Below are 25,118 nucleotides of genomic sequence, written 5' to 3'. Positions count from 1 at the left end.
AAAACCATGCTAACTTTATAAGTGTCACTTTATCTTATAGTGATGGACGAGAAGGTAAAGTAAAATAAAAATACAGCTACACACACATTGATTGTGTTGGTGTGTGTTGATGTTCATTTGTTCGTACCTCGCACTTTGCCGGCTTCATTATTCCCCCTTCTCTATTTGATAAGCTTCCTTGAATAGCCAGGTTTTTAAGCTTTTTCTAAAGGTTTTGCTGTCTCTTTGTAACCTTAACTCCAGTGGCATGGCGTTCCACAGTATGGCCTCTGTTGGAAACAGGATGCTGGGCTTGAAGGGACCCTTGGTCTGACCCAGCATGGCAATTTCTTATCATAACCCCCCTCTGTCGTCTCTTCTCCAAGCTGAACAGCCCTAACCTCTTTAGCCTTTCCTCATAGGGCAGCCATTCCATGTCCCTTATTTTGGTTGCCCTTCTCTGCACTTTCTCCAGTGCAACTATAACTTCCACATCTATGGTTTCTAAACCAGCACAAGGATCCATGGATGCTCATGTGCATCACTTGTTTTGTTTTTTTTTCAGCTTCAGGTGATATCAACGGGGAGGGCTCTGGAATATCACTGAGCCCCACCTCCTCTTCCTCTGTCAGTGGAGATGTCATCACCGCTGAATGAGGCTCAAGAAGGGGAATCCGCAGTCTCATCTAGATTGACAATTCCCGAAGTTGATATTGTCTCTGTACCGGTGGTTCTGACCAATCAGGAAGGGAAGGTAGGAGAGGCTTTGGCTGAATTTTCTGCTATTTCCTTATGGGCCATTTGGCAAGTTGTAACATGCACCGAGAGTACATTGATGCGGACCATTTCCCAGCAATGTGAGCTTTCTGTAGGTGTCTCAACCAAATTGACTTGAGATAGAGTAAAGTGTTGGAGTTATAGAGCCATGGGTCTCTTCTGAGAGATCAAGTTTCAACATTACAAGCTACTCGAGTGACGAATGTTAAAGACAACTTGTTTCTCCATAATAAAATAGAATCATTTGAAAATTAATCCAAACATACGCTTTTTAATTTTTCCTAAAACTAGGCTCTTGGCCCCATGAATTCTTAAGAGATATGTATATGAGATTTTGCAGAATACAAGAGAAAACAAGTTTTAGATATCCAAGTGTTATTATGCTCCTGAAGCTAAGTGGGTTGTGAATGAAGAGGAGGGAGGCTCTGGGCCGAGGAAGTACTGGGCAAACTAGGCGGTCAGCTAGAGCACCACAAGTCCGGGGATGGTGATGGCATGGCTTCTCCTCCCTCCCACCTATGTGGCCCAGAAGAGGATATGATGGTCCCACGTGGGCAGGAAGAAAGAGAGGCATGCAGTCGTGACCAGAAGCAGGAGGAAAACAGTGCCTGCCCTGAGATGTCACAGGAAATGGCAGCACTGGACCCAGTCTGTACAGCATTGAATCATAGGAGTAGCAGCAGCGAGTGCTTCCCCCTCCCCAACCCGCAGGAACCAAACCAGCAACAGCCCTCACGGCCTCAATAAAGATGAAGTCCCCTCTACTGTGGAGGCCGAAGGAGGATGCTATAGTTATGCTTCTGATGGGGAGGGGGAGGACATGCGAGAGAGAGAGTGTGAGTGTGTGTGTGTTAGAGCATTTCTGTGTGACCGTGAGAGCATGTCAGTGTATGAGAGAGTGTCTGTGTGTATGCATGTGATAGAACATCTGTGTGTGTGTGTGTCTGAGAGCATGTCAGTGTATATGTCTGAGAGAGCAAGTGCGCGCGCGCATGTCTGTGTGTGTGTGTGAGAGAACATGTTCTGTGATTGAGCATATGTGTACGTATGAGAGAGAGGAGAGAGAAACTGTAAGCAACAACCCCTCTCCTCTCCCCTGCTAATTCACAAAAATCACAGGGTATCTGGAAATCAAAAGATTCCATGTATGGACAGCAGATGATATTTTATCCTTTTTAAGTTCTAAGTATTGAGTTGTGGCATATCTGCTGTTCTGAAATATTTTATTAGTCTTTGGAAAATTTATGAATTCTAAATTATTGGATGTTCTTGTGAATATTCTTTTTATTAGTATGGTTTTACTTCTGTTGATTTATGTTTCCTAATTATATTGATTGATTTTTAATAGGAACTATAATGCTTCTGTTTTTCCAGTTTACGATTCAGTTTTTGTCTGCATGTTTGTAGTACTATTTTATGTTCACTTTATTCTGCATTTGGCAAGGGTTTGTTTGTTTGTATTTTGAATGTGTGGCTGAGCTGACATATTCTGCTAATTTGTAGGTTCTGGGTTGGGATATATAGCAGCTTGGCTTTCTTTGTTTTTCTCGTAGCAGGTGTATTGGGGTTGGAGGGCCTGGTGGTGTAACTGCAGTGTTGCCTTTTCATAAGTAGGGCTGTCAGTACTTGAGTGCTAGCAGTTAGTGTAGTTTTGATAGAGGAGATTTTAACTATATTGAAATTGTAATTCATTTTCCTGATGGCAAGCCCCATACCCAAACACACACTACTTATTTATATTCCGCTTTTTAGCCCTTCAAAGCAGATCACAATCGAAGTTTGTATCTGAGGCAACGGGGAGGGTAAAGTGACTTGCCCAAGGTCACAGAGAGCGACAGTGGGATTTGAACGCTGGTCTCCCTAGTTCAAAGCCCACTAGGCTACTCCTCCACTTCAATAGACCTACTACCAATTCCCAGGGCATATTTTACTTTTTTGCAGGGTTTTACAGCACTGCGTGTAAATATGATTATACATTTATTTATTTATTTATTTGAAGGATCTTTTGACCACCTATGATTGTACTTTAAATGTTCTTGTTCATGTAAAATCTGTCAACATAAATGTATAATTTTTAATTGTTCGTGGGGAAAGGCAGGGCAACAAACTGCAAGCTTCGCTAGGGCGCCTTGTACCCTTGCCCCCTTTGAAAGTGCTGATGTTTCTAATAACAATAATATTGCCACGAGGGCAATCTTAATGGTTTCTTTTGTACAAGCAGTTGATAAAAGATTTGGTTTTGAGACGGTACTCGAAATATAAAACATGACATGGCGTCGCATAGCGAAATGCATTGAGCGCTGCTACCCTTTAGCATGACTGCAGATCACAGACTCCATCAAAGCTCATCAAGTCAGAGCTATGGCTTCTACTACTGTTCATTTTAGAGAAGTAACCCCTCCAAGGTCATTTTCAAAACTGCAACATGGGTCATCAGCTCAGCACTTTTATGTCCCAATTCTAACTGGACAACCTCTCAAGGGCTGACAGTACCTTTGGGCATGCAGTTTCGTGTAACTTGTTCTCGCACTGGTCTACTCTCCACAGTGGGGTCCAGGTTGCAAATTCAGTAATCACTCTGCTGCAACCCTCCGCTTGGGACTCCACACATGTAATGGCTAATTCAGCCTGCTTATCAATGGAAAAAGCAAGTTCGCTTATTGTAAACAGTGTTTTCCATAGATAGCAGGATGAATTAGCCATGGAATACCTGTCCACCTCCCTGGGGATTATCTAGCTAGATTTAGCTATGCAATAGACTGAGGAGACTCATGAGTCAACGCCTATGTGGGAACTTCCACACATGCTCAGAAGAGTGCAAAGTTCTATTAGCTAGAAGAGATGAGTCTGTTTGGTGCCTCTGGATGACATCACCCACATGTAATGGCTAATTCATCCTACTATCTACAGAAAACACCATTTACAGTAAGCAACCTTGCTATATTTACAGAATATTAGATTAATTTATATGCTAGGGAAAAGTATTTCATATTTTATGGTTTTATTGTTAGCTTTTTATTGGTTGCCCATATTGTTTATTGTTATAATTATGTATTAATATTTTATTTGCTGCACCATGCCTTGAGCACTTTGGTGGTTATGGTATGTCACAAATGTGTTCTGATATATGAGGAACATAGTCTTAAGATTATAGATCACCAAGAGGATCTTGAAATACCACAGAGGCTCCCTTTTTTAGCCTGCTAGCTTCATAGACTGGGAGCTGAAGGGTAGAGAGAACTGGTTAAGGTAAAGTGAATCGGGCGGCCTTGCCTAATCACTCAAAAGTTGCATGTGTAAAAATCAGCCCTTATGCGTGTAAATAGCATATACTCACATATGTGCTATTGTAGAAACCTACAGCATACATGCATGAGTAAATATATATGTGTAAAAAAAAAAGGGGCGGTCTGGGGACATTCCTAGGCGGGGCCAACATACAAGTTGCTGTTTTGTAAGAGATTTCCATATGTAGCTTTGGCAGTTTACTTGCGTATATTTCCACCTGCTCTTTATCTGGCATGATTGATTGTAAACATCTTCAAAGTGAAATATTGACTAGGTGGGGAAGCTGGTTTAGTGGGCGTAGTTCATGCTGAAGAGCCAGGAGGGTCTCGATGACCTGCAGATGAAGTGGGTGAACTGGTAACTTCATTGCTGCGTGCTTGTTAAAAATCTTCCAGCTTTGCACATGTAAAACTCAATTTATAGGGGGTAAGTGCATGTAAATGATGCAGGTAAAATCTCCACGCATATATTTTCTAAAGTTAGAAGTAAAAATACACAGCTATAGCAGTTGTGCACCACTTATCCGGATAAGTTCTAATGAAAAATGCTACTTATCTGGCTAACGCAGAACTTACCCGGATAAGTGCCATTTTTAAGACTGATATGGATAAGTAGTGGTAAGGCAGCTACTTAGCTGGATAAGTTGGAACTTATCCAGATAAGTGCAAAATGTATCCATGTGGTTTTTTTTTTACATGTGCAAGCATGTTTCAGGGTACATATGTGTGCATGTTATAACCTGTGCATGTTGTTTAGGTGCGGGTTATAAAATGTATATGGGCGCACACAGCTGTTCTAAAGTTATCCTCCCTGTGTTAAAGGCACCTGTAAGTATGCTAAAAGAAACAATTTCGAAGTCAGTCTTAGAAACCATTTTTTGCTAATACATTTGTTTTTCCTTAATGGTCCCTTATTTTATTTTTTTTTGTATTAATTATACTGACCTATGTTACAGGAGTTAAGTGAGAGGGAGGCAATGATAAATTCTTGGAACTCAAGGGAGATAAAACATTGCATGGTAGAAGGAGTCTGGATATCGTATTACATTTCTACTGTTAATCCTCTATGAAGAAGGCACCCATCTGGTCTTGAAAGTTTGTGTACAGCAACAACTCTGGCTAATTCTTGTGATAGTGACAGTGCAGTAACAGGCACCACAGTCTCCAAGGAGCCCAGTTCTTGCAGCGCACAAAGCTGAATGGGCTCCACAGACACCGAGCGCCCAGGTGCGGGAATTTGAACCTGTATCCTAGGAATTTCCCATGATCTAATCACTCACTGGGTGGTGCCTTCCGCGCGGGACTTGGGCCGTTCTCTGCTGGGCCCTGAGAGGTGCAGATGGATGAAAGCTGCACTGGCACTGATCTGTGGATGATGCTTGTGGCACCTCCAGAATGCTAGAAGGTTCAGCTGTGGGCGGGACATCCCTTGCTGCCATCGCCTAGGAGTGGAGCCTGTAGTTACAGGAAGCAGACAGTCTGGGGCAAATAATGAAGCAAAATAAAATGAGAACCTGAAGGACCTTCACCTCAGCATTCAGCTGTGCTGGTGGAGGCCTGTGGTTTTGTGACTCTGTAACTTGGACCATAAGTAATGCTTATTTATATATGGCCATTACTGTACACAGAATTGCTTACAATAAATCATAAGATTCTGCTGTTCCTCTCGCTTCCCATCTACATATTCACAACGTCACGGGGCAGTCATAACCAAACTCAATTTCAACAATGAGCGATAGAGCCAATCCCTGTCTGCCAAAATGGGCAGGGCTTCCACCTCCGAAGTTTCCTCATTCCCAAGAAGTCCAGGAGGAATGTGGCCCTTTCTGAACGTGAGACACTTAAACATCTGCTCGGAGAGAAAATAAAAAATGAATTCCCTCAGCGCGGGTCTTCCAAGCATGCAGAAGGAGGAATGGACGTGTGCTCTGGACCTAAAGGATGCGACTGCTCACATAACCCATCCACCCTTCTACTAGAGATTACCTTCTACTAGGAGTACCTGCTACTAGAGATTCTTCCCATCTCTAGTAGAAGATACTCCTGTCTGGCCTGGCAGCAGCTCTGAGAGTCTTTACAAAATGTATTTATAGTAACTTATACTCCGCCCAATTACCAGGACATCTGTCCTGGGCCGTTCACAGTTTAACATACACAATATAAAACAAACATTATAAAACAGTAAAACAAATCAATTAAAGGCTCCCCAGACCAAATGTGCCTTAACCTGTTTTTGAAAAATTCTATAGTCCCGCAGCTACCAGATTTCCACTGGGAGGGGGAAACCCAAGAAAAAGCCCTATCCCTGGTCTCTTGTAGTCTAGCTGTTTTAACACCAGGAACAGCAAATAAGCATGTTCCTTCAGACCGTAATACCCGCCCAGGGGTATACCAGACTAGCTCCCTCAAACATACCGGTCCCTCCTTTAACAAAACTTTAAAAAATAAGCCTCAACAATTTAAATTTGATTCTCTGACAGACTAGGAGCCAATGTAGAGTTTCCAATACCCGACTAATGTATTCCCTAAGGGGTGTCCTGGTAAGTAATCGGGCAGCTGCATTAAGGACTAGCTATAAAGACTTTAAGTGGCATTTTGGAAACCCAATATATAAGGCATTGCAGTAGTCTAATACTAAAAATACAAATGCTTGGATAAGAGTCCTAAACTCAGCCTTATCCAAAATAAACCTCAGGTGGCGTCTTTTTCTGTGTCTATAAAAACCTGATTTCGCAACTTCCCCCAGTTGAGTATGCAGAGAAAAATCAACATTCCCATTTACCCCCAAGTACCTAGCCTGAGGGATAGGTCATCCATAGAAACTTGGCTTGGCAAGGCCTCCCCATTATCCCTCACAATACCCCAAATCTCTGTTTTATAAATATTTAACAGAAGACTATTGGCACTCATTCGGTCCTTAATGTTCCTAAGAACACTCCTAACAAAGAGAGAGTATCCTCAACCAAACAGTGATGGGAAACACAAGTTGGATGTCATCCACATATAAATCATAAAATAAACTCCCAGAACAAAGGGAAGCCAAGTACAATTAAAGAGCACCGGGGATAGTGAGGAGCCCAAGGATATCACGGACCAAGAAGAGCAACTAGCCCCTACTGGAACCTGTTTGGTACGACCCTCTAGGATGGAGCAGAACCAACGATAAACTGTTTCCCTAATCCCCACCTCCCTCAACCTTTGCTGCAAGACTGCATGGGAGAGGAAGTCAAAAGCTGCGGAGACATCGAGCAAAATAACCATAATAGCTCTTCCTTTATTCAAATTCTTCAAAATATAATCTTGATACTGAAACTAGTAAGGTTTCTGTAACTTGCCCTTGGTGGAAATCACACTGACAATCATGCACTAGCTTTTTTCTTTCAATATAAACCAATTGAGTTAATGCTGCTTATAAAGCAAGGGAAGCACTGAGATTGGTCAATGACTAGATGGTTCTACTCATACCTCTCCACATTTGACAGCCAGAGTGCTCCTAATGGAATTGGGACATATAGTAACAGCCATCCATGTGGTTCCTCTGACCTGCCTTCATATCCATCACTTTCAGTGGGATCTACATTCTCAATGAGATCAGCTGATTTAACCACTATTGACTGTGGTATAAGTTGCAATGGACATGAAACTTGAGTTGCAATGGTGGTTACACCCCCGAGTGTTCCAGGAAGGCGCTTCTCTTTGCAGACTTCCCCATCAAGTCGCATGGGCAACAGAGCCTCCACCAAAGGATGGGGTGCTCAAACAGGATCCTTTCGTACTGAGGGCCTATGGTCTCTAAAGGAAAGTTATTTATTTATTTGTTTGTTTATTCACTTTTTTATAGTGGTATTCGTAGGTACATCATATTGGTTTACAGAGACCTATATGAAATACATAGAACAGTGACGGAGGAATGTGGAAACAAAAAGGGGAAATGCAATAGGGAAATTTGTGAAAGTTAAGAAATAAAATGTGGCATAAAGAACAGTAACTAATATACACTATAAATGGGGTACAGGGTAACAAAAGATAAAAATTTGAACTACGAGGAGAATTATGCATTATACAGGGAACTAGGATAATATGTAAGTTTCGGAGCGTTATTAGAGTACGCAGGAAAAGATGTACAAGATAAAGAGGAGAGATATATAAAAGGGCGTGTGCAGTGAGTACAGGTTGATTGAAGAGCAAAATAAAAAGGGGGAGATTATAAGGGGGGGGGGGGGCGCAAGCTCCTCACTAGAACAATGCAGAAGCTTCTCCAGGATCGCACACCTCTAGCATGGCCCAGACAGATATGGTATGCATATCTTGTATAACTTTCCAGCAGTCCTCCCATACCTATGGGGACAGATCTTTGTTGTTAGCTCAGGACAAGGGGATACTTTGTCATCCCAACCTCTCAGCCCTCAATCGGACAGCTTGGATGTTGAGCACTCAGTAATGACAGATCTCGGTTTGCCTAGAAAGATTGTAGATATATTAGTCTTGCCTAGAAAGCCATAAACTAGAAGAAATTTATGCCTTTAAATAGAACAGATATGCCAAGTGGTGCCAACGGAATGCCATTGTCTCGCTAAACTACTTGCTCCACTTTTCAGTGCCATAGCAGCTTACCCTATTTTGATGGACCGTACAAAAACTACTGCTTTCATGGGATTTAAATGTGGTCCTTTCTCAATTGATGAAGCTTTCCCTTGAGCCACTGGAGTCAGCTTCGCTTAACTTCTTGACAGGCAAAGTACTATTTCCTATAGTGGTGACCTCAGCTAGAATAGTCAGCGAACTCCAAGCTTTTGTCCACTATCCACCGTGCATGCAATTCTTCCACAACTGGGTAGTGCTCCATACTCATCCAAAGTTTCTGCTGAAAGTTCTCTCGGCTTTTTATATCAGTCCGTCCATCATATTACCTTTCTTTCCAATGTGTATGAAAGAGAAAAGTCCTTCATAGAGTGGGCTATTCAAGACCCTTAGTCTATAACAAGAAAAGAACTCAATCAACTCGCCAATCTTCTCTGCTGTTTGTCTCATACACCCCTAGCAGGCTAGGCATGGCAGTCGCCAAGCATACTTTGTCTAACTCGTTGGGTGAGTACATTCAACCCTGCAACACCCTGACAGGCTTGCCAGTCCCAGACTCTGTAAAAGCTATGGCTTCTTCCATTTCTCATCTTCGAGACGTGCTCATGGAGGATATCTGCAAATCTGAAACCTGGTCATCAGTTCATACCTTTACGTCCTGTTACTGTCTTGACAACCTAAAGACTGACACTAAATTTGGATGAGCAGTTTTATGTAACCTGTTCTTACTTTTGTCCACTTCCCACAGTGGAGTCCAGGTTGCTTACTCAGTAAATGCTGTGCTGCAACCCTTAGCCATTATATGTGGGGTTAAACTATTTCAGCCTGCTTATTGATGGGGGAAAAAAACATGTTTGTTTACTGTAAACTGGGTTTACCATAGATAATAGATAAATTAGCCATGGAATATTTATATCCTCCCTGAAGAATCAACTAGATAGGAGGCTCATGAGGCAATGGCCATGCAGGAACTTCCACACACAGTCAATAGAGCTCAAAGCTCTACTAGCTAAAAGAGATGAGTCCATTCGCTGCTGTTGGATGACATCAGCCATGTATAATGACTAATTTATCCTGCTATCTATGGAAAACACAGTTTACGGTAACCAAACTTGCTCAATGTGAGAGACTGAGATCACGAGATCGCTCCCAGCCTACCATGGCTCATGAATGAGGTTCATGCCTATCAACATATGTGCAAAACAAAACCATTAGTGGAGGGAACCCCCCATGGAGGAGTATTACATTCATGGGGTGGTCAGTGACTTTAGCTGATGGACGCAGCATTCTACAGCCTGATGAATTTTGGGTACTCTGTGATGCTGTAATGTGGTCCTTTTTAGTGATGTTTGAAAGATCTTGGTTGATGGAAATGACTGCATTAAATAAAAAAATGGAAATTGGTTTTCCTTAAATTTCTCTGATATACTTGGGCCTGGCACAAGGAGGGTATGCACTGGGTTGCTCTGGGGAGGGCAGATCGCGATTTAGCAGCAGATTCTGACTCGGTTAGAGCAGTGTTTGGCGCCGCTGTTACCTCTACAATAGAAAGAGAAAGCTAGTGATGTGTGTGCATGTCAGAGAAAGCCGAACAGGGTTTGAAAGGGAAATAATTTATCCATTTTAAAAAGAAAAAAAATTTTGTGCTAGCAGCAGCCTCCACCATCCCTTTTGCACAGGGCTACCGCACCCCGGGATGCTGCTAGCTCGCCACAGGAGCGGGGCGCTAGCCCTCCTCCCAGACCCGAGCCTGGCTCTTTGGGGAGCTGGCTCGTGCTTGTTGATAATAGAAGGCACTTGTCCTGGTGTTTTTTTCCCCCACCTATGACAATGGAAGTTTGCTGTTGCCATAGCGATTGGTCTGTGGGCGGAGCTAACCATTCTTTCCCCCTTCCCTTGCTCGGGGGGTGCGTGCAGGCGCGCTCACACTGCAAAAGTAGACCATGGGACTAAGAAATCAGATTTGTTAACTTTGTGAGCGCCTGCCCCCGTCTCCGTTCAGATCACTAGTTACATGCCTACGGCCGTTTTTGACCCAATGCATTTATTTAAATGCTCCCCTCCCCCGAATTGTTTGTGGTTGCACTGCTTCCGTTCTAGCGTTAGGCTTAAACTAGGGCGACCTGCTTAGTTTATGATGGGACGGGCATTAGGACCAATGGGCAAGGCATAACATTAGCGACCGAAGGCTGCAGGAGAGGAGGGGGTTCCGGAAGCTTTCCTCCTCCCTCCCGGGCAAACGCTCCGGGTCACATGGTGCGCAACTAAGAGGATTTTAATTCTTCTCTGGCTGGATCTGCCCTTAGCTGCTGTCAGGGCAGAGAGCGGGTCCGCCTCGGTTCCCCCTCGCTCCGGGATCGGTGCAGGCTCCGCTTCCCATGAGTGCTCGGGAGGAGCCCCCGGCAGAGGCAGATCTCCGACTGGAAGCTGTAATCCAGGTTCGGCCTTTTACTTTCGCTTTCCGGGCGCCCTTTAAGGGGGAGGGAATGGCTTTCAGGGTTCTTCCCCTTTGTTTTTGGAAGCGCAATCTCTGCACTGATTGGTCACATTTCACCCCTCGCAGCATGGCGCCCTCCTCTGCTCCGATTAACGTCTGCGGGTCTTCTCTCGGTGCCTGAAATGACTGCGAATGAAGGAGACTCGGACTGGGCTGGTAATTGCCGGGTGTTTTTTTTTTTTTTTTTGTCTCTGTGTCTGTGCACGATCGAGTCAGGCAGGCTGCGGGCGCTTGATCTGCTCGGGGGGGGGGGGGGGGGGGTTATCCGTCATAACGCTTTATGATTGAGGGTTGTTGGAGTTTGCTAGTTGCTCGTCTGAAAGGCGCCGTGGATCTCTGATCCTTACCGGGCAAACCACAACCTAGGATTTATTTGAAAGCGGGCAGCACCATGCAGGGGGCTCTGATTCAGGACAGGGCTCCCCTCCTGGTTACTTAAGCATCTGAGCCAGCTGTGCCTCCCCTCCAAGCAGTGACTCGGCCGAACATCTGGGGTCGTGTGCGGCCAAAGCCGATCCAGTCCGCAGCTCCCCAGAACCGAGTCTCATGCATAGGGCTATGCTCAATTTGGGGAGGGGGGATGATCTGTTTGTGTTTAAGAGCCAAAGACATAATGTGCTAGTTATAATGGGGGCTGACTGTCTTATTTAATGTTTTTGTCTCTGGAAGAGGTAAATAATATTGACTCGAAGATGCCTTTTAAGGGCCAGTGTAAGAATTATTTAAAGAGGCGCGCGTGAACTTTCAGGGCTGCATTGTTCTTTCTTTAGCTCACCTCTCTCATCGTCTCTATACATCGTTCTTGTTTTGGTCCAGTTAAAGATAATCAACATAAACATGCTGTGACACCTGTACTGGTTTTGCATTACAAAATCCAGTAGTCAACTTCCATCACAATGAGCAGAGCAAAATAGCATTGCAGAATATTTAATGTCTGGTGTGGCACAAATGAATAAAAGAATAAACCCTCCCAGTAAAGCCCCTTTCCCTTTTAATAAGGACGTGGAAGGTGAGATTATCTTCTTCTTTTAAGGTAACCCCTTCAGTGTATTTAAATTACTCCCAGGGGTTAAGCGCTGGGTTCAGTACTTGCAATGTATCCTTAATCTTTTTGGAAGGGCTCCCAGATTTGATAGAATCTGTCCAGCTTTCGAGGCAGATAGCCATTTGGCTATCTGTTCAGAAACCATCCCTGAGCTCTGGCCAGAAGGTGACTAAATGTAAGGTGAGTTAGGTTTGTCATCCCAGAGGCCTTCTGTGCAAGAGAAGAGCTGTCAGCCAGGCACATAAATAAGCAAGTCTGAGACAAGGGTTAGTTATTTATTTTTAAAACATGGTGGAAAACATAACAATATAGAGGGACTGGAGCATCTCACTTAGCGGGCCCAGATCCTGCAGTCAGGCTTAAAAGGCAGGGCAGCAGGGGGTGTGCTTCTTTAGCCCCTCCACCTCCTGCCTGATGTGGGGGAGGGGGGAAAGGGTAGCTGGCATGAACAGAGCAAGGAACAACCACCCTTCGCTACTGTAACTCGCCTTTTTTTTTGCTTGGAGTTCCTGGTTCCCGTCTAAAGGCCCTTCAAGTGCTTACAAAATTCTGCTGTGTATTTGGGTGGTGGGCGATAGGATCATCTTGCGAGCATTGCACTGGCTCCCCAGTTCTCCCAGGGTGCATTTTAAAGTCTTGGTTTTGAAGGAGACAGGCCCTCTTAGGTTTCCAATCGTTTGCATCCTTACCTACCATCTCGGTCGCTGCCATCTTCCAGAAAACGTTATTGGCCCTTCCTAGGGTTCGGGCTATACATTAGACGGAGAGCATTTTTTTTTTTTTTGTATCGGCCCTTGGCTCTGGCATGCTCTGCCAGACTCCTTGCGCTCCCTGGATGATGGTGCAATATTTCATAAGCACCTGATTTTTTTTTTTTTTTAATTTAAAGAGGCTTTTGGCAGTACTTAGTTTGACAACATGGATGGGTGGGTGTAGGTGGGGGGGGGGGGGGAGAGATTGTCAGTTACTTGTCCCGATTTGATTATTATTTTCCGTTGGTTCCATGTTTTGTTTATTTGTAAATTTCATATTGTAATTTAATTAGCACCTTTTTGTTATAGGCCCAGCAAAAGTACTTTTAATAAATAAATATATAGACAATGCAGCCTGCTCCGTAATTCAGACCTTCCTCTCCTGTTCTACAAGGAACAGGAGGGCGAGGGATGTTACTGAAACAGAAACCGCACAGGAAAAGACCAGACACAAGCAGGCTCTGAAATAACACAAGTTTGAAACTTTTTAGATGAAATAGTGCCGGTTGTCAAGGCCTCAACCTTGCCCTTGCTGATTGGCTCTAAGGCTCACAAGTTTCTAACTTCTGCTGCGTCATCCCCTTTTTATATACGTTATCTAGGGCTTGATTTCCGGTGGAACCACCTAGAATGTAATTCAGTTCTGGGCTGAGGTGTAAATCGTTTCCAAATCCCCTGGAGAAATGGAGAAGGGCTGCTGGTGGCTTCTGTCATTTCAGGCCCTAGAGGAAGCAGAGCAGTTTCTTACCATGAGATGGAACAGCCACATGGCCTTGATTTTTGTGCAAGTTCCTGGCACAATTGGGGAGGCCCTGAGGGATAATGGCCAAGGTCAAAGAGACGCCAGGTAAATGCCCGTCACCCCCACTGCTGGGTGTGCCATCTTCCTGGTCAGGTTGCTGCTGCCGTGCTGGCTTCCTGGACCCCGCTGTCTCGGCTGCTGGTGACCACATCAGGGGAGGGGGGAAGAGAGTTCATACCTGGCCGTGGTCCCCTCCCTGCAGACAGCTCACAGGCTACCTTGGCTGTGCTCCCCACACTCTGTCCCCCTCCTCTCTTCTCCCCTAGCTCATTAGTTCCATTTCCTTTTTGTCTACAAATTAAGCCCTGATCAACTGGCTATCAAACCTCAACATGCAACTTTAATTAATTTGCAAACAAAAGAAGTGAGACATGCAATACAGGTTTAAGAAATTTATCTTGCACTAGGGCGAGAACAAGAGAAGACCATGTTAGGATTCTCCTAGTAGATTTAGGGAAATATATGTATATATTCTATTTGTGTAAACATTTGCAATTACATGAAATCAAAATCCATGCATCAGAAATCCATCACTGTATGCAAAAAATAAAAATAATAAAAAAAAATCCAAAGAAATAATAAGATGCGTAAATGAATGTCTAACACTAGAAGAATCCACTAGGTGAAAAGAGGGAGCATCCTCAAGTATCAACTGATGCAATCAGAGACGAAAAAAGATAAAGGAATAGTCCCAATTTATTGGGTGCCACTTCCCTGATTAAGATGCGCCTGGAAACTCTTTTTAGAGATGTTGCCTATGCATATAACATCTTAGGAACGTACCGTCTCGAAACCTAGTCAAGAAAAAGTATTGTTAGTCCAATAAAAAGGTATTGCCTTTCTCTTTTTCTCTGGTGTACATTTGTTAATCTTAATTTCTGTGCTTTAGAAGTCAAGACACCAGATGGAATCTGTCATTGGTTTTGGCCAAAAGTCCTGGGCCTTTGAATAAAAAAAAAAGAAAAGAATCCGACAGTGTAGTCTCTTTAGAAGTCTTCTTTTGAACAGAAGTGTCTTTTGCCAGCAGTAGCTTGGAGTTGCATGGTGCATCTGGCAGCTTTGCTTCTTCATTTGCCACAGGCAGCTGATGCCCATATACAAATCATTTCTACCTGGCTTTCGTTAGTCTGTTACCTGAGCCAGAAAAGCCTTGGCCCGTTTTGCAGAACAGGACAATTGATTGCTGTCCTTGGGCTTCCTTTTAATCCCTTTTCTCTACCTCCTTCGGTTTCTGGCTGCCTGATTTCTTTTTATTGCCAGATATGATTTGTGTGTACGTGTGTGAGAGAGAAGAAATACCCGTTCTTTCTAGGTACTGTTTCTTATCTCTGTTTCACTTCTTCTTTGTGCAATGTGTACAGACTCCAGGCCTAACTTGTAACTCGCTTCTGGGCCTGGCGGCTTCCATTGTCCCTAGGAATCTGGGATCTGGTGTCTCTCTGGTGCTTTGTCCTTCCCCTGTTTATCAATGGCTTTCGATGTTGTGTTGGCCTAGAATATGAATGCTGATATTGTAAACCGTTGTGATCTTCTTTTGGAACGACAGTATTGTCGCTTGGGGAAAACACGTCGCATAAGGAAGCATAAATCCCTCTGCTTCTCTGAAGCTGCGAGTTCTGTTTGGAAGCGCGCTCTCTTGCGTTTTACGGAACGGCCCCGGACTGGCCAGCAGCTCGCTGTCTGCAGTGCTGCGTCTTCTGCTTTGGGTTGGCTCCAGCAAGCCTCACCTAGCTAATACCTAACTTTTCATAAATAATCCTCAAGCATGGCCTGGATATTTGGTGCCTTCAGAATCTGGTGCCCTAGGCAGTTGCGTATCCTTAAATCGTGTGTGTAAGATGTTTTGATTTAATGAGGATGCAGAATTAGTACTTTTAGTACTGTGTGTTTTATGTTTTGTTTTAATCTTTGCGTGTGTAGTGTTGTACCCCACTTGAAAAACTGTAATCAGTGTGGGTTATAAATAATAAATAAATATATCTATTTTCTGGTGGGGTAGAATCAGGAGCAACCTCGGAAAATATTTCTTCACAGAAATAGTGGAGGTTTTGGAGACAAAAACAGTAACAGAATTAAAAGAGAGCCTGGGAAGAAGTGAAGGGAAAGCCCATTCGGGGGATCTGTGGCAGGGCTTCCCAAACTGGGTGAGTCAGGGCCCCCGAATGGGGTCGCCAGACCTTCAGTTTGGGGGGGGGGGGGGTCGGGTGCCAGCGGCATTAGTGGCGGAAGTCAGCGTGAGGCCTAACACGCGCTCACAGGCCCTGCAGCGGCAGTGCCTTGGCATCAGGCCTGCCCGAGCTGGGATCAGGGCCTCTGCCGGGCCCTATGAGCTTTGCATTAGCTCCCAGGCCCCCCCCCCCCGTGCCGACTCTCGTCAGTAATTCTGCTGCCGCCTGCAGATTTAGCTGGGCCTGGGACCAGCCGTGAGCAGAGAGGAGGCGATTGCCACCGCTGAATCGACCCGGGAGTAAATGTGGCCTGCCCTTTGTTCCCAGCGGTTATCATTCACCTTTTAGCCCATGGCCCCAAAAGAAAATGGCTGCCGCTGACCCTGGCCAGGGGGGGATGCTTGGAGGGGTGGATGAGGAGCTGTGGAGGGTGAGGGAGGGAATGACAGAATGCAGGAGGAGGTGGGTGGGGTAAGAGGGGATAAGCTGGATAGCAGGAGAGGGGAGGGGATGACCGAGGATCAGCTGGGGATTATAAGAAGAGCTTGGGGGTGAGAGAGGATCAGCTGGGGGGGGAAGAGGAGTGGAGGGGGGAGGCTGCTGGGGGGAGCAGGTCCTATGGAGAGAGAAAGTTAGCGGGGGAGCAGGGTAGGTGAGGAGTGAGTGCTGGAGGGGGAGCGCACCCCTGCTAATTAGTTTTAGTCCTTCTCTGGGCCTGTGGTATTGCATCAGGAGTGAATCTGGGCAGACAGAGACCATTGGGCCTTTATCTTAATAAACTGCACGCATGTAAAGGACAATTTTCAGCAGGTTTCCTGTGGGTGGGTGGATGGGTATTTACTTGCAGAAAATTGCTCTGCCTCCTCTGTGGGGGCCATTACCCTTGAGAGCATGCGTGCGTTTCCTCGCAGGAAGAGGGGCGATGCTGGGGCGGGCTGGCTGAAGCACGCTGGATAAAAATATCCTGGTGGCCTTGGTGGCGGCGAGCGTTTCCCCTTTAAGGATCAGCTTGCAGGCCCCGCGGGCAGTACGCAGATTGCCCTAATAGTGTAAGGGGGTTACTGATGCTCCGACAAGCTCCCGTTAGGTAGGTAGGTAATCTGATATTGCTTGAGCTCGCCATTGCAAGCATTCAAAGACAAGTCCCCGAGTTACACTTTAATAGGGCGACCAGATGACCCAGTCCGGGTTTTACCCCACAGCAGGGATGAATTTGTAGCTCTGATTTCCCTAATAAAATCAGCACCACAAGTCCGTGCATGCAATGGGGGTTCAGTCTGTTCTGGATGACTTGGAGCCAGCGGGTAACCTAAACTTTTAAGGCAAACCGGGACTCTTTTCTGGTTGCCGAGAATGATGTAACGGAGGAGTCGGAGGATGCGATGACATCAGCAGAGCGCCCACCTAACATGGGACGTATCCCTTGTGAGGTTGTGATGCTGTGGGGGTGTGATGTCACTTCCATGTTGTCACTCTATGCCAAACTGCTGATAGTGTGGGGGAGGGGCCTAGCGGTTAGAGTAAGAGGTTGGAAACCAGGAGATCAGACTTCAAATCATACTTTTCTCATTGATGTTCTTTCTGGCGTTGGGCAAGCCACCTTCTCTCCCAGTGCCTCTCTGGTACTCACTTCATTGTAAGCTCTTCAGGGAAGGGTCCTGTATCTGTATGTAATTTGTTGTGCGGTACCCTGGATTATACTAGTTTCCTATAGCCCGAACTTGAACTTGGAATAGCTGCCTGCCACCGTTTGTACTTCAAATAACCACATGACAATTTTTAAAAAAAGAGACCCGCTCCCTGAATTGGGACTTCTGCAGGAGTCAGAGCCTGTGGATTTAATTAAACTTCCTGGGGGGGGAGGGGGGGATGGGGAAGAGAAGAGGAGCCGGTACTAACGATACAGTAGGACGAATTACCCCCAACACTGCTTACTCTGAGTCTTCTGTTTTGCCGTCAGAAGCTGGAGAGCTGCATCCTGAGCTCCACTGCAGAGAAGAGCCTCACCATCCGTGGCAACGCTGAAGACTCGCCACCCACCCGTCTGCCCGCCCGGATTCGCCAGATAGTCACGGAGAACCTGACGGAGCAGAGCAGCCCAGGTATGGGAGGGAGCCCTGCAATTCACGGTCGCAGTGGGCGCTTCTCACTCGGACACTTTTTTTTTTTTTTTTTTTTATCATGGCAGGTTTTCTGCCTTGGAGAGAACGTGGTACTGCCAGACTCTCAGGCCCTGAACGTCTGGCGTAACCAGGGCACCGGAGGCTCTGTATACACCTCTCGTGCCTTGGGGTGACTTTGCAGGAGGTGTGGTGCACGCTGGAATAGAACTCAATCTGGCGTGTGCTGAAACTAATAGGTCAGTTTTCAGAAGGTTTGGGCTTCTAACTTTTTGGAGTTAGGCTCTTAAATTGAGTTCCTAAATTTAGGCTTCTAGTTTCATGAGGCTACAGAGTTGGATGTAGGGTAGGGACACAGGAGCTTAGCACTGATTTTCAGCACTAGGCAGCTAACTTAGCAGCCTAAATCTAGACAAATGAATTGCAGGTCTACCTTTTAAGCTCTTAAGTTTTAGGAGGCTATATTTTTTTGTGAATTTTCAACTGAAAAATTAGGCACCTGAGTTTGGCAGAAAATAAGCACCTAACTTGGGAGCCCAAATTTAGGTGTGTAGTTTTATTTATTTATTTTTTTAAATATTGGTCTCTAGGCTCCTAAATTTAGACTCTGAGCTTTTTTGCTCAAATCTGGTGGGGGAAAAAAAACGACGACATAGGAGGAAAAATATTTTATCTTTCACAATAAAGATTGTTTTTGCTAGTTTTCCCTACTGCCTTCCCTTAGTAAAGCGTATACAATCTCCTTGTGGGACCGTGGCATGTTACGCTGCATCGGTTGCTGTGTTTCCTGGTAAGACGGCACAGCCACTTATTCTGATTGTTCTTTTCTCATTATATAGTGCAGCAGAAGCTCTTATGCTTAAGCCAGGCTGGCTTTAAGGGTCTCAAACATCTGATTTGCGCTCAAGGAACCTCTTCAGCTTGAAACTAAAATATGCCCAAACGCATTACAGTATGCCATACAGCAACTGTGCACTGATACCGCTTATTATTTTACTGGGTGGGAGAAACAACTTGGTTATGGACTCTCTAGGCTAGTAACCAGTCATGGCCAAAACATTGATTTTTGACTGACAATGCACAAGGTTGCGTCACTCTGAAGCTAAAACAGCAGGGTTAGCTAATGTCTTCCAGATATCAACCATAAGAACATAAGAAAATGCCATACTGGGTCAGACCAAGGGTCCATCAAGCCCAGCATCCTGTTTCCAACAGTGGCCAATCCAGGCCATAAGAACCTGGCAAGTACCCAAAAACTAAGTCTATTCCATGTAACCATTGCTAATGGCAGTGGCTATTCTCTAAGTGAACTTAATAGCAGGTAATGGACTTCTCCTCCAAGAACTTATCCAATCTTTTTTTAAACACAGCTATACTAACTGCACTAACCACATTCTCTGGCAACAAATTCCAGAGTTTAATTGTGCGTTGAGTAAAAAAGAACTTTCTCCGATTAGTTGGTGCTTTCTCCGATTAGCTGGTGCTTTCATGGCTCTGGGGTGGGGAATCCTGTGTGCTTATCTGCCTAAGATGGTAGAGTACAAATAAAAATGATGACCGAAGCTGTCCTGGATAAAGAGGAATATCTTACAAGCAGTCATTCTCAATGGCTGGCAGCTGGGATATATCCTTGCAATGTGGTCCATCATCTATTATGTTACTGTGGACCCAATATTCAGCGCCACTTACCTGAAAAAAAGTGGCGGCATTTGAATATTTGGCCACCACTTAGCTAGCTATTAGTGATAGGTGGGATAGTGGCATACCAGGGAGGAGCTACTTAATCTGGCTAATTTAGCCAGTAAGGATGTGCGTTGTTTGCTCCGTTCGTTTCAGCAATTCATGCAATTCTCACGAATGGCTGGTAGGCGCATATGTCTACTGCCTACTACATATGTGCATGCCGTATGTTTTGCGCGCCTACTATCCATTCGTGAGTTATGCATGTACTGCCTAAAGAAATGAAACGAATGGAGCAACAAATGCACATCCCTATTAGCCAGATAAGTGGTGATATTCAGACTTATTTGGCTAAGTTGGCTGGGTAAGTTAGATCTGCTATTGAACAGATCTAAAGTTATTTGGGTATATTCAGCGGCTTGGCTGTGCTGCCGAATATCCCAGACAAGTTAGCTGGATAAGTTTATCTAGATAACTTGTTCAGCTGGTTAGTGGCTGAATATCAACCTCTATATTGTTTTCTCTGATGGTCTTCTTCCTAGGTCATTGCTCTCGTTTGTTCCAATATATTTTTTTCTTATAATTTAAAATTCTTTTTTGAAATTAAAGGCATTTGCATTTTACTTTTCCTATCTATTTCTCTATATTTCCTATCTATTTCTCTATATTTATAGACTGTTTCTTCTATAGTTACTCAAAGTGATTTACAATAAAAATAATCAATTAAAAAATACATTTCCTTCCCTGAGTCCACACTTTACTGTCTGTGCTGTGTTCATACTTTAGCGTGAGGCCTGCATAGGCTCGGATAGAGGTCCACTCTTCTGCCGTCTGTGCTGTATTCAGGCTTTACATATCGCAGTGTGATGCCTGCACAGCGTTCTGGTGAAGATCTGCTTTTCAGCTATTTGCATTTTGCGTGTTGTCTGCTTGGGTTGCTAATGAAAGAGAGCAGAATAGTTCCTCTCATATTCTGTCGCCTATTGTGATGGGGTGATTAAGTGGCAAAAACTTTCAAAAACTTGCAACATTCAGGTAGACAAATACAGAGGGATAATGTTAATGAATTTTTTTTTAAATTTTTTTTTATGATTTAAAAATAAAATTCCTAGTGCTGCTGCTTTAATCTCTCACTCTCATTGCCTCTTTTTTGTTTTTGTGAAAATATACGTTCACAAATTTCTTTTTTTTTTCTGTCTGTAAAATACAGAAACGCAGCTCTTAGTGTAGATAATACTCAGCTGAAAAAATTTCAGCAGTGTGTTCCAGTGCCTCCTGGGTAGAGCGTAAGGTAACAACAGTAAGAATTAGCATTTTGTTCAGATATGATCGCAACATCTCCAGAAATGTAAGAGGATATAATCCTCCTAAGAGAGGCTCCAGATATTGATTGCAGGGAAGCTAACTCAAACATGCACGTTGCCCTCTGCTTCCAGGGCTTGTGCTGAGCTCCCTGGGACGGGTATTCCGTGTGCTACTTTTGATACTTTTATCAGAAAGCAGTGATCTTTGCGCTGGGCTCCGCTGTCAGCTTCCCTTTTGAGGGGCAGAGGACTTTTTTTTTTTTTTTTGCATCAGCATGTGCTTCTGGCATCTGCTGGAGCTCCTTGCCTCGTTTTGGCGGTGTTCTCTGGCCTTGGGGGTGAGCTGGCCTGCGCTCTTCACCTGCTTTGCTCTCGTCTCGTCCCTGCAGGATTGCCCCTGGAGATGTCCTCGCTGCTATCCGTCCAGGAGGAGAATCGCATCCTGCAGCAGGAGCTGTCTCGCGTCGAGGACCTGTTGGCCCAGAGCCGGGCGGAGCGCGATGAGCTGGCCATCAAGTACAACGCCATCAGCGAGAGGGTAAGTGGCAGTGCCCTGAGCTCCAGCCTTGAGGAGACATCCTCTGTGCTGAGGCTGGCCAGAGTCTCCTTCCTCTGCTCGTTTTGCTTTTTGTCATGCCGTGTAGCGTGTTGAGATAGAAAATGCCATACCTGATCAGGGCAGGAGGAAGAAGCTTTGAACGATGAAAAGACTTTAGAACTGCAGACCCGAGCGAATAATCTGACCAGTAAACAGTGATCTCCTGCTCACTTCCGCAAGTTCCAGTAACTGCACGGGTGTTTGACATCAGAAGCCTCACCAGCTAATTTAGATACCCAGGTACAATAGATTAGTTTAGGAGGACATCCTCTGCATGAAAAATATTCTATATATTTTATTCAAATATTTATGTTGCCTATATTATCTTGGTTATGCTAGGCATAACTTGGACATTTGCAGTAAAACCAATAAGAACATGCAGCAAAATACAAGACTGTAGTAAAAATAAGGGGAATGGAACAACTCCCCTATGAGGAAAGACTAAAGAGGTTAGGACTTTTCAGCTTGGAGAAGAGACGACTGAGGGGGGATATGATAGAGGTGTTTAAAATCATGAGAGGTCTAGAACGGGTAGATGTGAATCGGTTATTTACTCTTTCGGATAATAGAAAGACTAGGGGACACTCCATGAAGTTAGCATGGGGCACATTTAAAACTAATCGGAGAAAGTTCTTTTTTACTCAACGCACAATTAAACTCTGGAATTTGTTGCCAGAGGATGTGGTTAGTGCAGTTAGTATAGCTGTGTTTAAAAAAGGATTGGATAAGTTCTTGGAGGAGAAGTCCATTACCTGCTATTAAGTTCACTTAGAGAACAGCCACTGCCATTAGCAATGGTAACATGGAATAGACTTAGTTTTTGGGTACTTGCCAGGTTCTTTTGGCCTGGATTGGCCACTGTTGGAAACAGGATGCTGGGCTTGATGGACCCTTGGTCTGATCCAGTATGGCATTTTCTTATGTTTCTTATGTAATAAAAACATTGCTCAACCCTTAAAATCTTAAATCACCACTTAATTAAAAGCTTCATCAAATAGAAAAGCTTTAAGCGTTTTTCTAAACCCCGTAACACCTGGAATCCTCCGGATCTCCAATGGGATGTCATTCCATAATATGGGCCTTATAACAGAGAGCGCCCCTTTCCTGGTCTTTTGGATACGAACGTCTAATAAATGATTATCGACGGAACGTAAAGATCTTCTTGGATTGTATACGGAAAATAAATCCATTAGGTAATGTGGAGGAATATTATGCAGACAATTATAAACAAAGGATAAGAACCTTGAACTTCAGTCGCTGCTCCACTGGCAACCAATGTTTTTAGAGAAGCAATGGAGTCGCATGATCTCCAGGGCACGCACCCAAGCCCACCCTGGAGGCTGAATTCTGCAGCAGTTGCAGGGCACGAATCCGATTATTTCGGGAGGCCAGCATATAAAGAGTTACGGTAATCCAAGATAGTAGGGCTTTGAGCTCTAATGAACACGAGTGGGCTTTGCCTCAGAGTCTCCTCTGTTCTTATCCACGCTCTGCACGGACAGGAATTTATGACTCTCCATAGAAAAACGTTTTCTCCTCAATTTTTTTGCTTGAACGACCTCCAAAACATCACTTCATACCTATGGTAAAGGATCTCAGCCTGGAGACCCGTTTTTAATGCAGTCGTCCTCTCTATTCTTACTTTGCAGCCCTGGCCTTCCTCTGCGTTCTTTTGGTCTGTGCTTAGGCCTAGGCCTCCATTTGCATTTTCTTATTTTCCTTAAACTTCCAGAGGTTCCTTGCATTTTCTTGGATCTTATTGTTAAAGTAGTTTTCCCCCCCCCCCCCCCAAAGATTGGAACCATATTGGAAAAAGCACCCCTATAGTTCTTTGCTTTTCCTGCAGCAAGGGCCAGCCTCGTCCTCCGGCTCACAGCATATTACAATTGTGCCTGTAGTGGGCATCCCTGTGCTTACTTCCCAAAGCAAAATGAGTAATTCCTCAGAGGAGGGTTTGTGTTGTGTGTATAGCATGACTGGAATTAACCTCACTCGCTAGCCAGGGGTTTAGAAACTCAGAATCTGAGATAGGAACCATTAAGCCCATCCAGTCTGCTCAGTTTTACAACTGATGCGGTGCCATAGACCCCGGTTCATTTCTGGGTTTCCTTGCACTCCCTCACAGTTGGGGATCCTCTGGGCCTAGACCATGTTTTCTTGAATTCTGTTACTGGTTTTGTCTCCATCACCTCCACTGGGAGGCTGATCCATGCATCCATCACCCTTTCAGTGAAGAGAGATTTTCTGGCGTCCTTGAGTCGAACCCTTTGGAGCCTTATACTGCGACCACTTTTCTCTCCTTGGGGAAAAAAAGTTTGCTTCTTGCATATTTATACCTTTTGAGTTAATTCTACCATATCCTCTCCTCTGTCGTATACGTATTTAGGTCATTAATGCTGATCTTATATGGTTTTTGGTGTAGGACCATTCAGGCAACCTTTCTATATCCTGTCACAGCCTCCAGAATTAGACATAATATTCTAGGTGGGGCCTCAACAATACCCTGTACGGAGGCATCACTGCCTCCTTTTTGTTTCTGCTGGTTAGGCTTCTCCAGCTGTATTCCTGCATACCTCTGGCTTTGGCCACCATCTTATCATACTGTTATACTATCTTCAGATCATCAGACACGATCATCTCAAGGTCTCCCTCCTGGTTGATGCACATCAATCTCTCAGCCCTGCCATCATGCATTGCTCCCTCTAATTTCTGCACCCTACATGCATGACTCTGACTCTGCACTTTTGTTTGCATTGTTTTTTATTTTTTACTACCGCTCCTCAAGCTTAGATCACGTCTCATTCTGTCTGCTCCCTCAGAGGTGTTCAGATCTTAATGACATCCGCAAAAGGACAAGCTTTTTTCTTTTCACCTCTCCGCAATATTATTCCCAAAGATACTGAACGGTTTTCTGTTGATAAGCAAGCCGAATTAGCCTTGATCTGTGGGTGACATCATCAGGCTGCACTGGACGGATGTCTCTCTCCAAGCCAGCAGGGCTTTGAGCTCTAATGCGCATGTGCAGGAGTTCCCGCGTGAGCGTTGTCCGTACGGGCAGCAATTTCCGTTTATCCACAGAAAAACTTTTTCTCCTCAGTTTTTTCTCTTAAGCAAACCCCCCCCCCAAAACATTTTTTTTTCAGTGCTACTTCATTCGAAGGCCTCTAAGAAAACCTACAGGTTTACATATTGTTCATGTGGATGAATTATGTCCATTACCAATGGTCACCACTACTGCTACCTCTGTTTGGGCCTGGACCACAACCAGCAAAGTTGTCATGATTGTGGGAGAATTATTACCGAGGGCACAGAGATCCAGAGTGACTAAAATAACTGTCCTCGTAGCTGAGGGACAGAGCGGGGCCCCCTCCAGAGGCTGTCCGTCCTCCACCTCCTGTCATAGCAGTCACAGTAAGTGCTCCAAAGCAGCTTTGGCTCCTCGAGAATCAGGGGACTTGATGAGTAAGCACCAGGATTCCCCGGCTCGCTCGACTCACTCTGTGCCCATTCCAGCCAAGAAGCCGAAAG

General features: G+C 44.7%; 1 protein-coding gene across 3 annotated transcripts in view; it reads left to right on the top strand.

Moving 5' to 3' along the window:
- CROCC (ciliary rootlet coiled-coil, rootletin) overlaps positions 1-25,118 on the top strand; it is a 132,217-nt gene that overhangs the window by 2,860 nt on the left and 104,239 nt on the right. Inside the window, exons 2-4 of one of the 3 annotated variants that reach the window (XM_029577933.1) lie at positions 545-733; positions 17,849-17,990; positions 21,382-21,530. In XM_029577933.1, the coding sequence (XP_029433793.1) occupies positions 617-733; positions 17,849-17,990; positions 21,382-21,530 (408 nt within the window). In that variant the 5' untranslated portion in view covers positions 545-616. Of the gene's footprint in view, positions 1-544; positions 734-10,836; positions 11,063-11,154; positions 11,278-17,848; positions 17,991-21,381; positions 21,531-25,118 lie in introns of those variants that run through there. The other 2 variants (XM_029577934.1, XM_029577935.1) reach the window with 2 other exon arrangements.

The sequence above is a fragment of the Rhinatrema bivittatum genome, chromosome 15, assembly GCF_901001135.1.
Source record: "Rhinatrema bivittatum chromosome 15, aRhiBiv1.1, whole genome shotgun sequence".
NCBI lineage: Eukaryota > Metazoa > Chordata > Amphibia > Gymnophiona > Rhinatrematidae > Rhinatrema > Rhinatrema bivittatum.
Note: the sequence above shows the minus strand (reverse complement) of the source record. Positions and strands in the feature narration are given on the sequence as shown.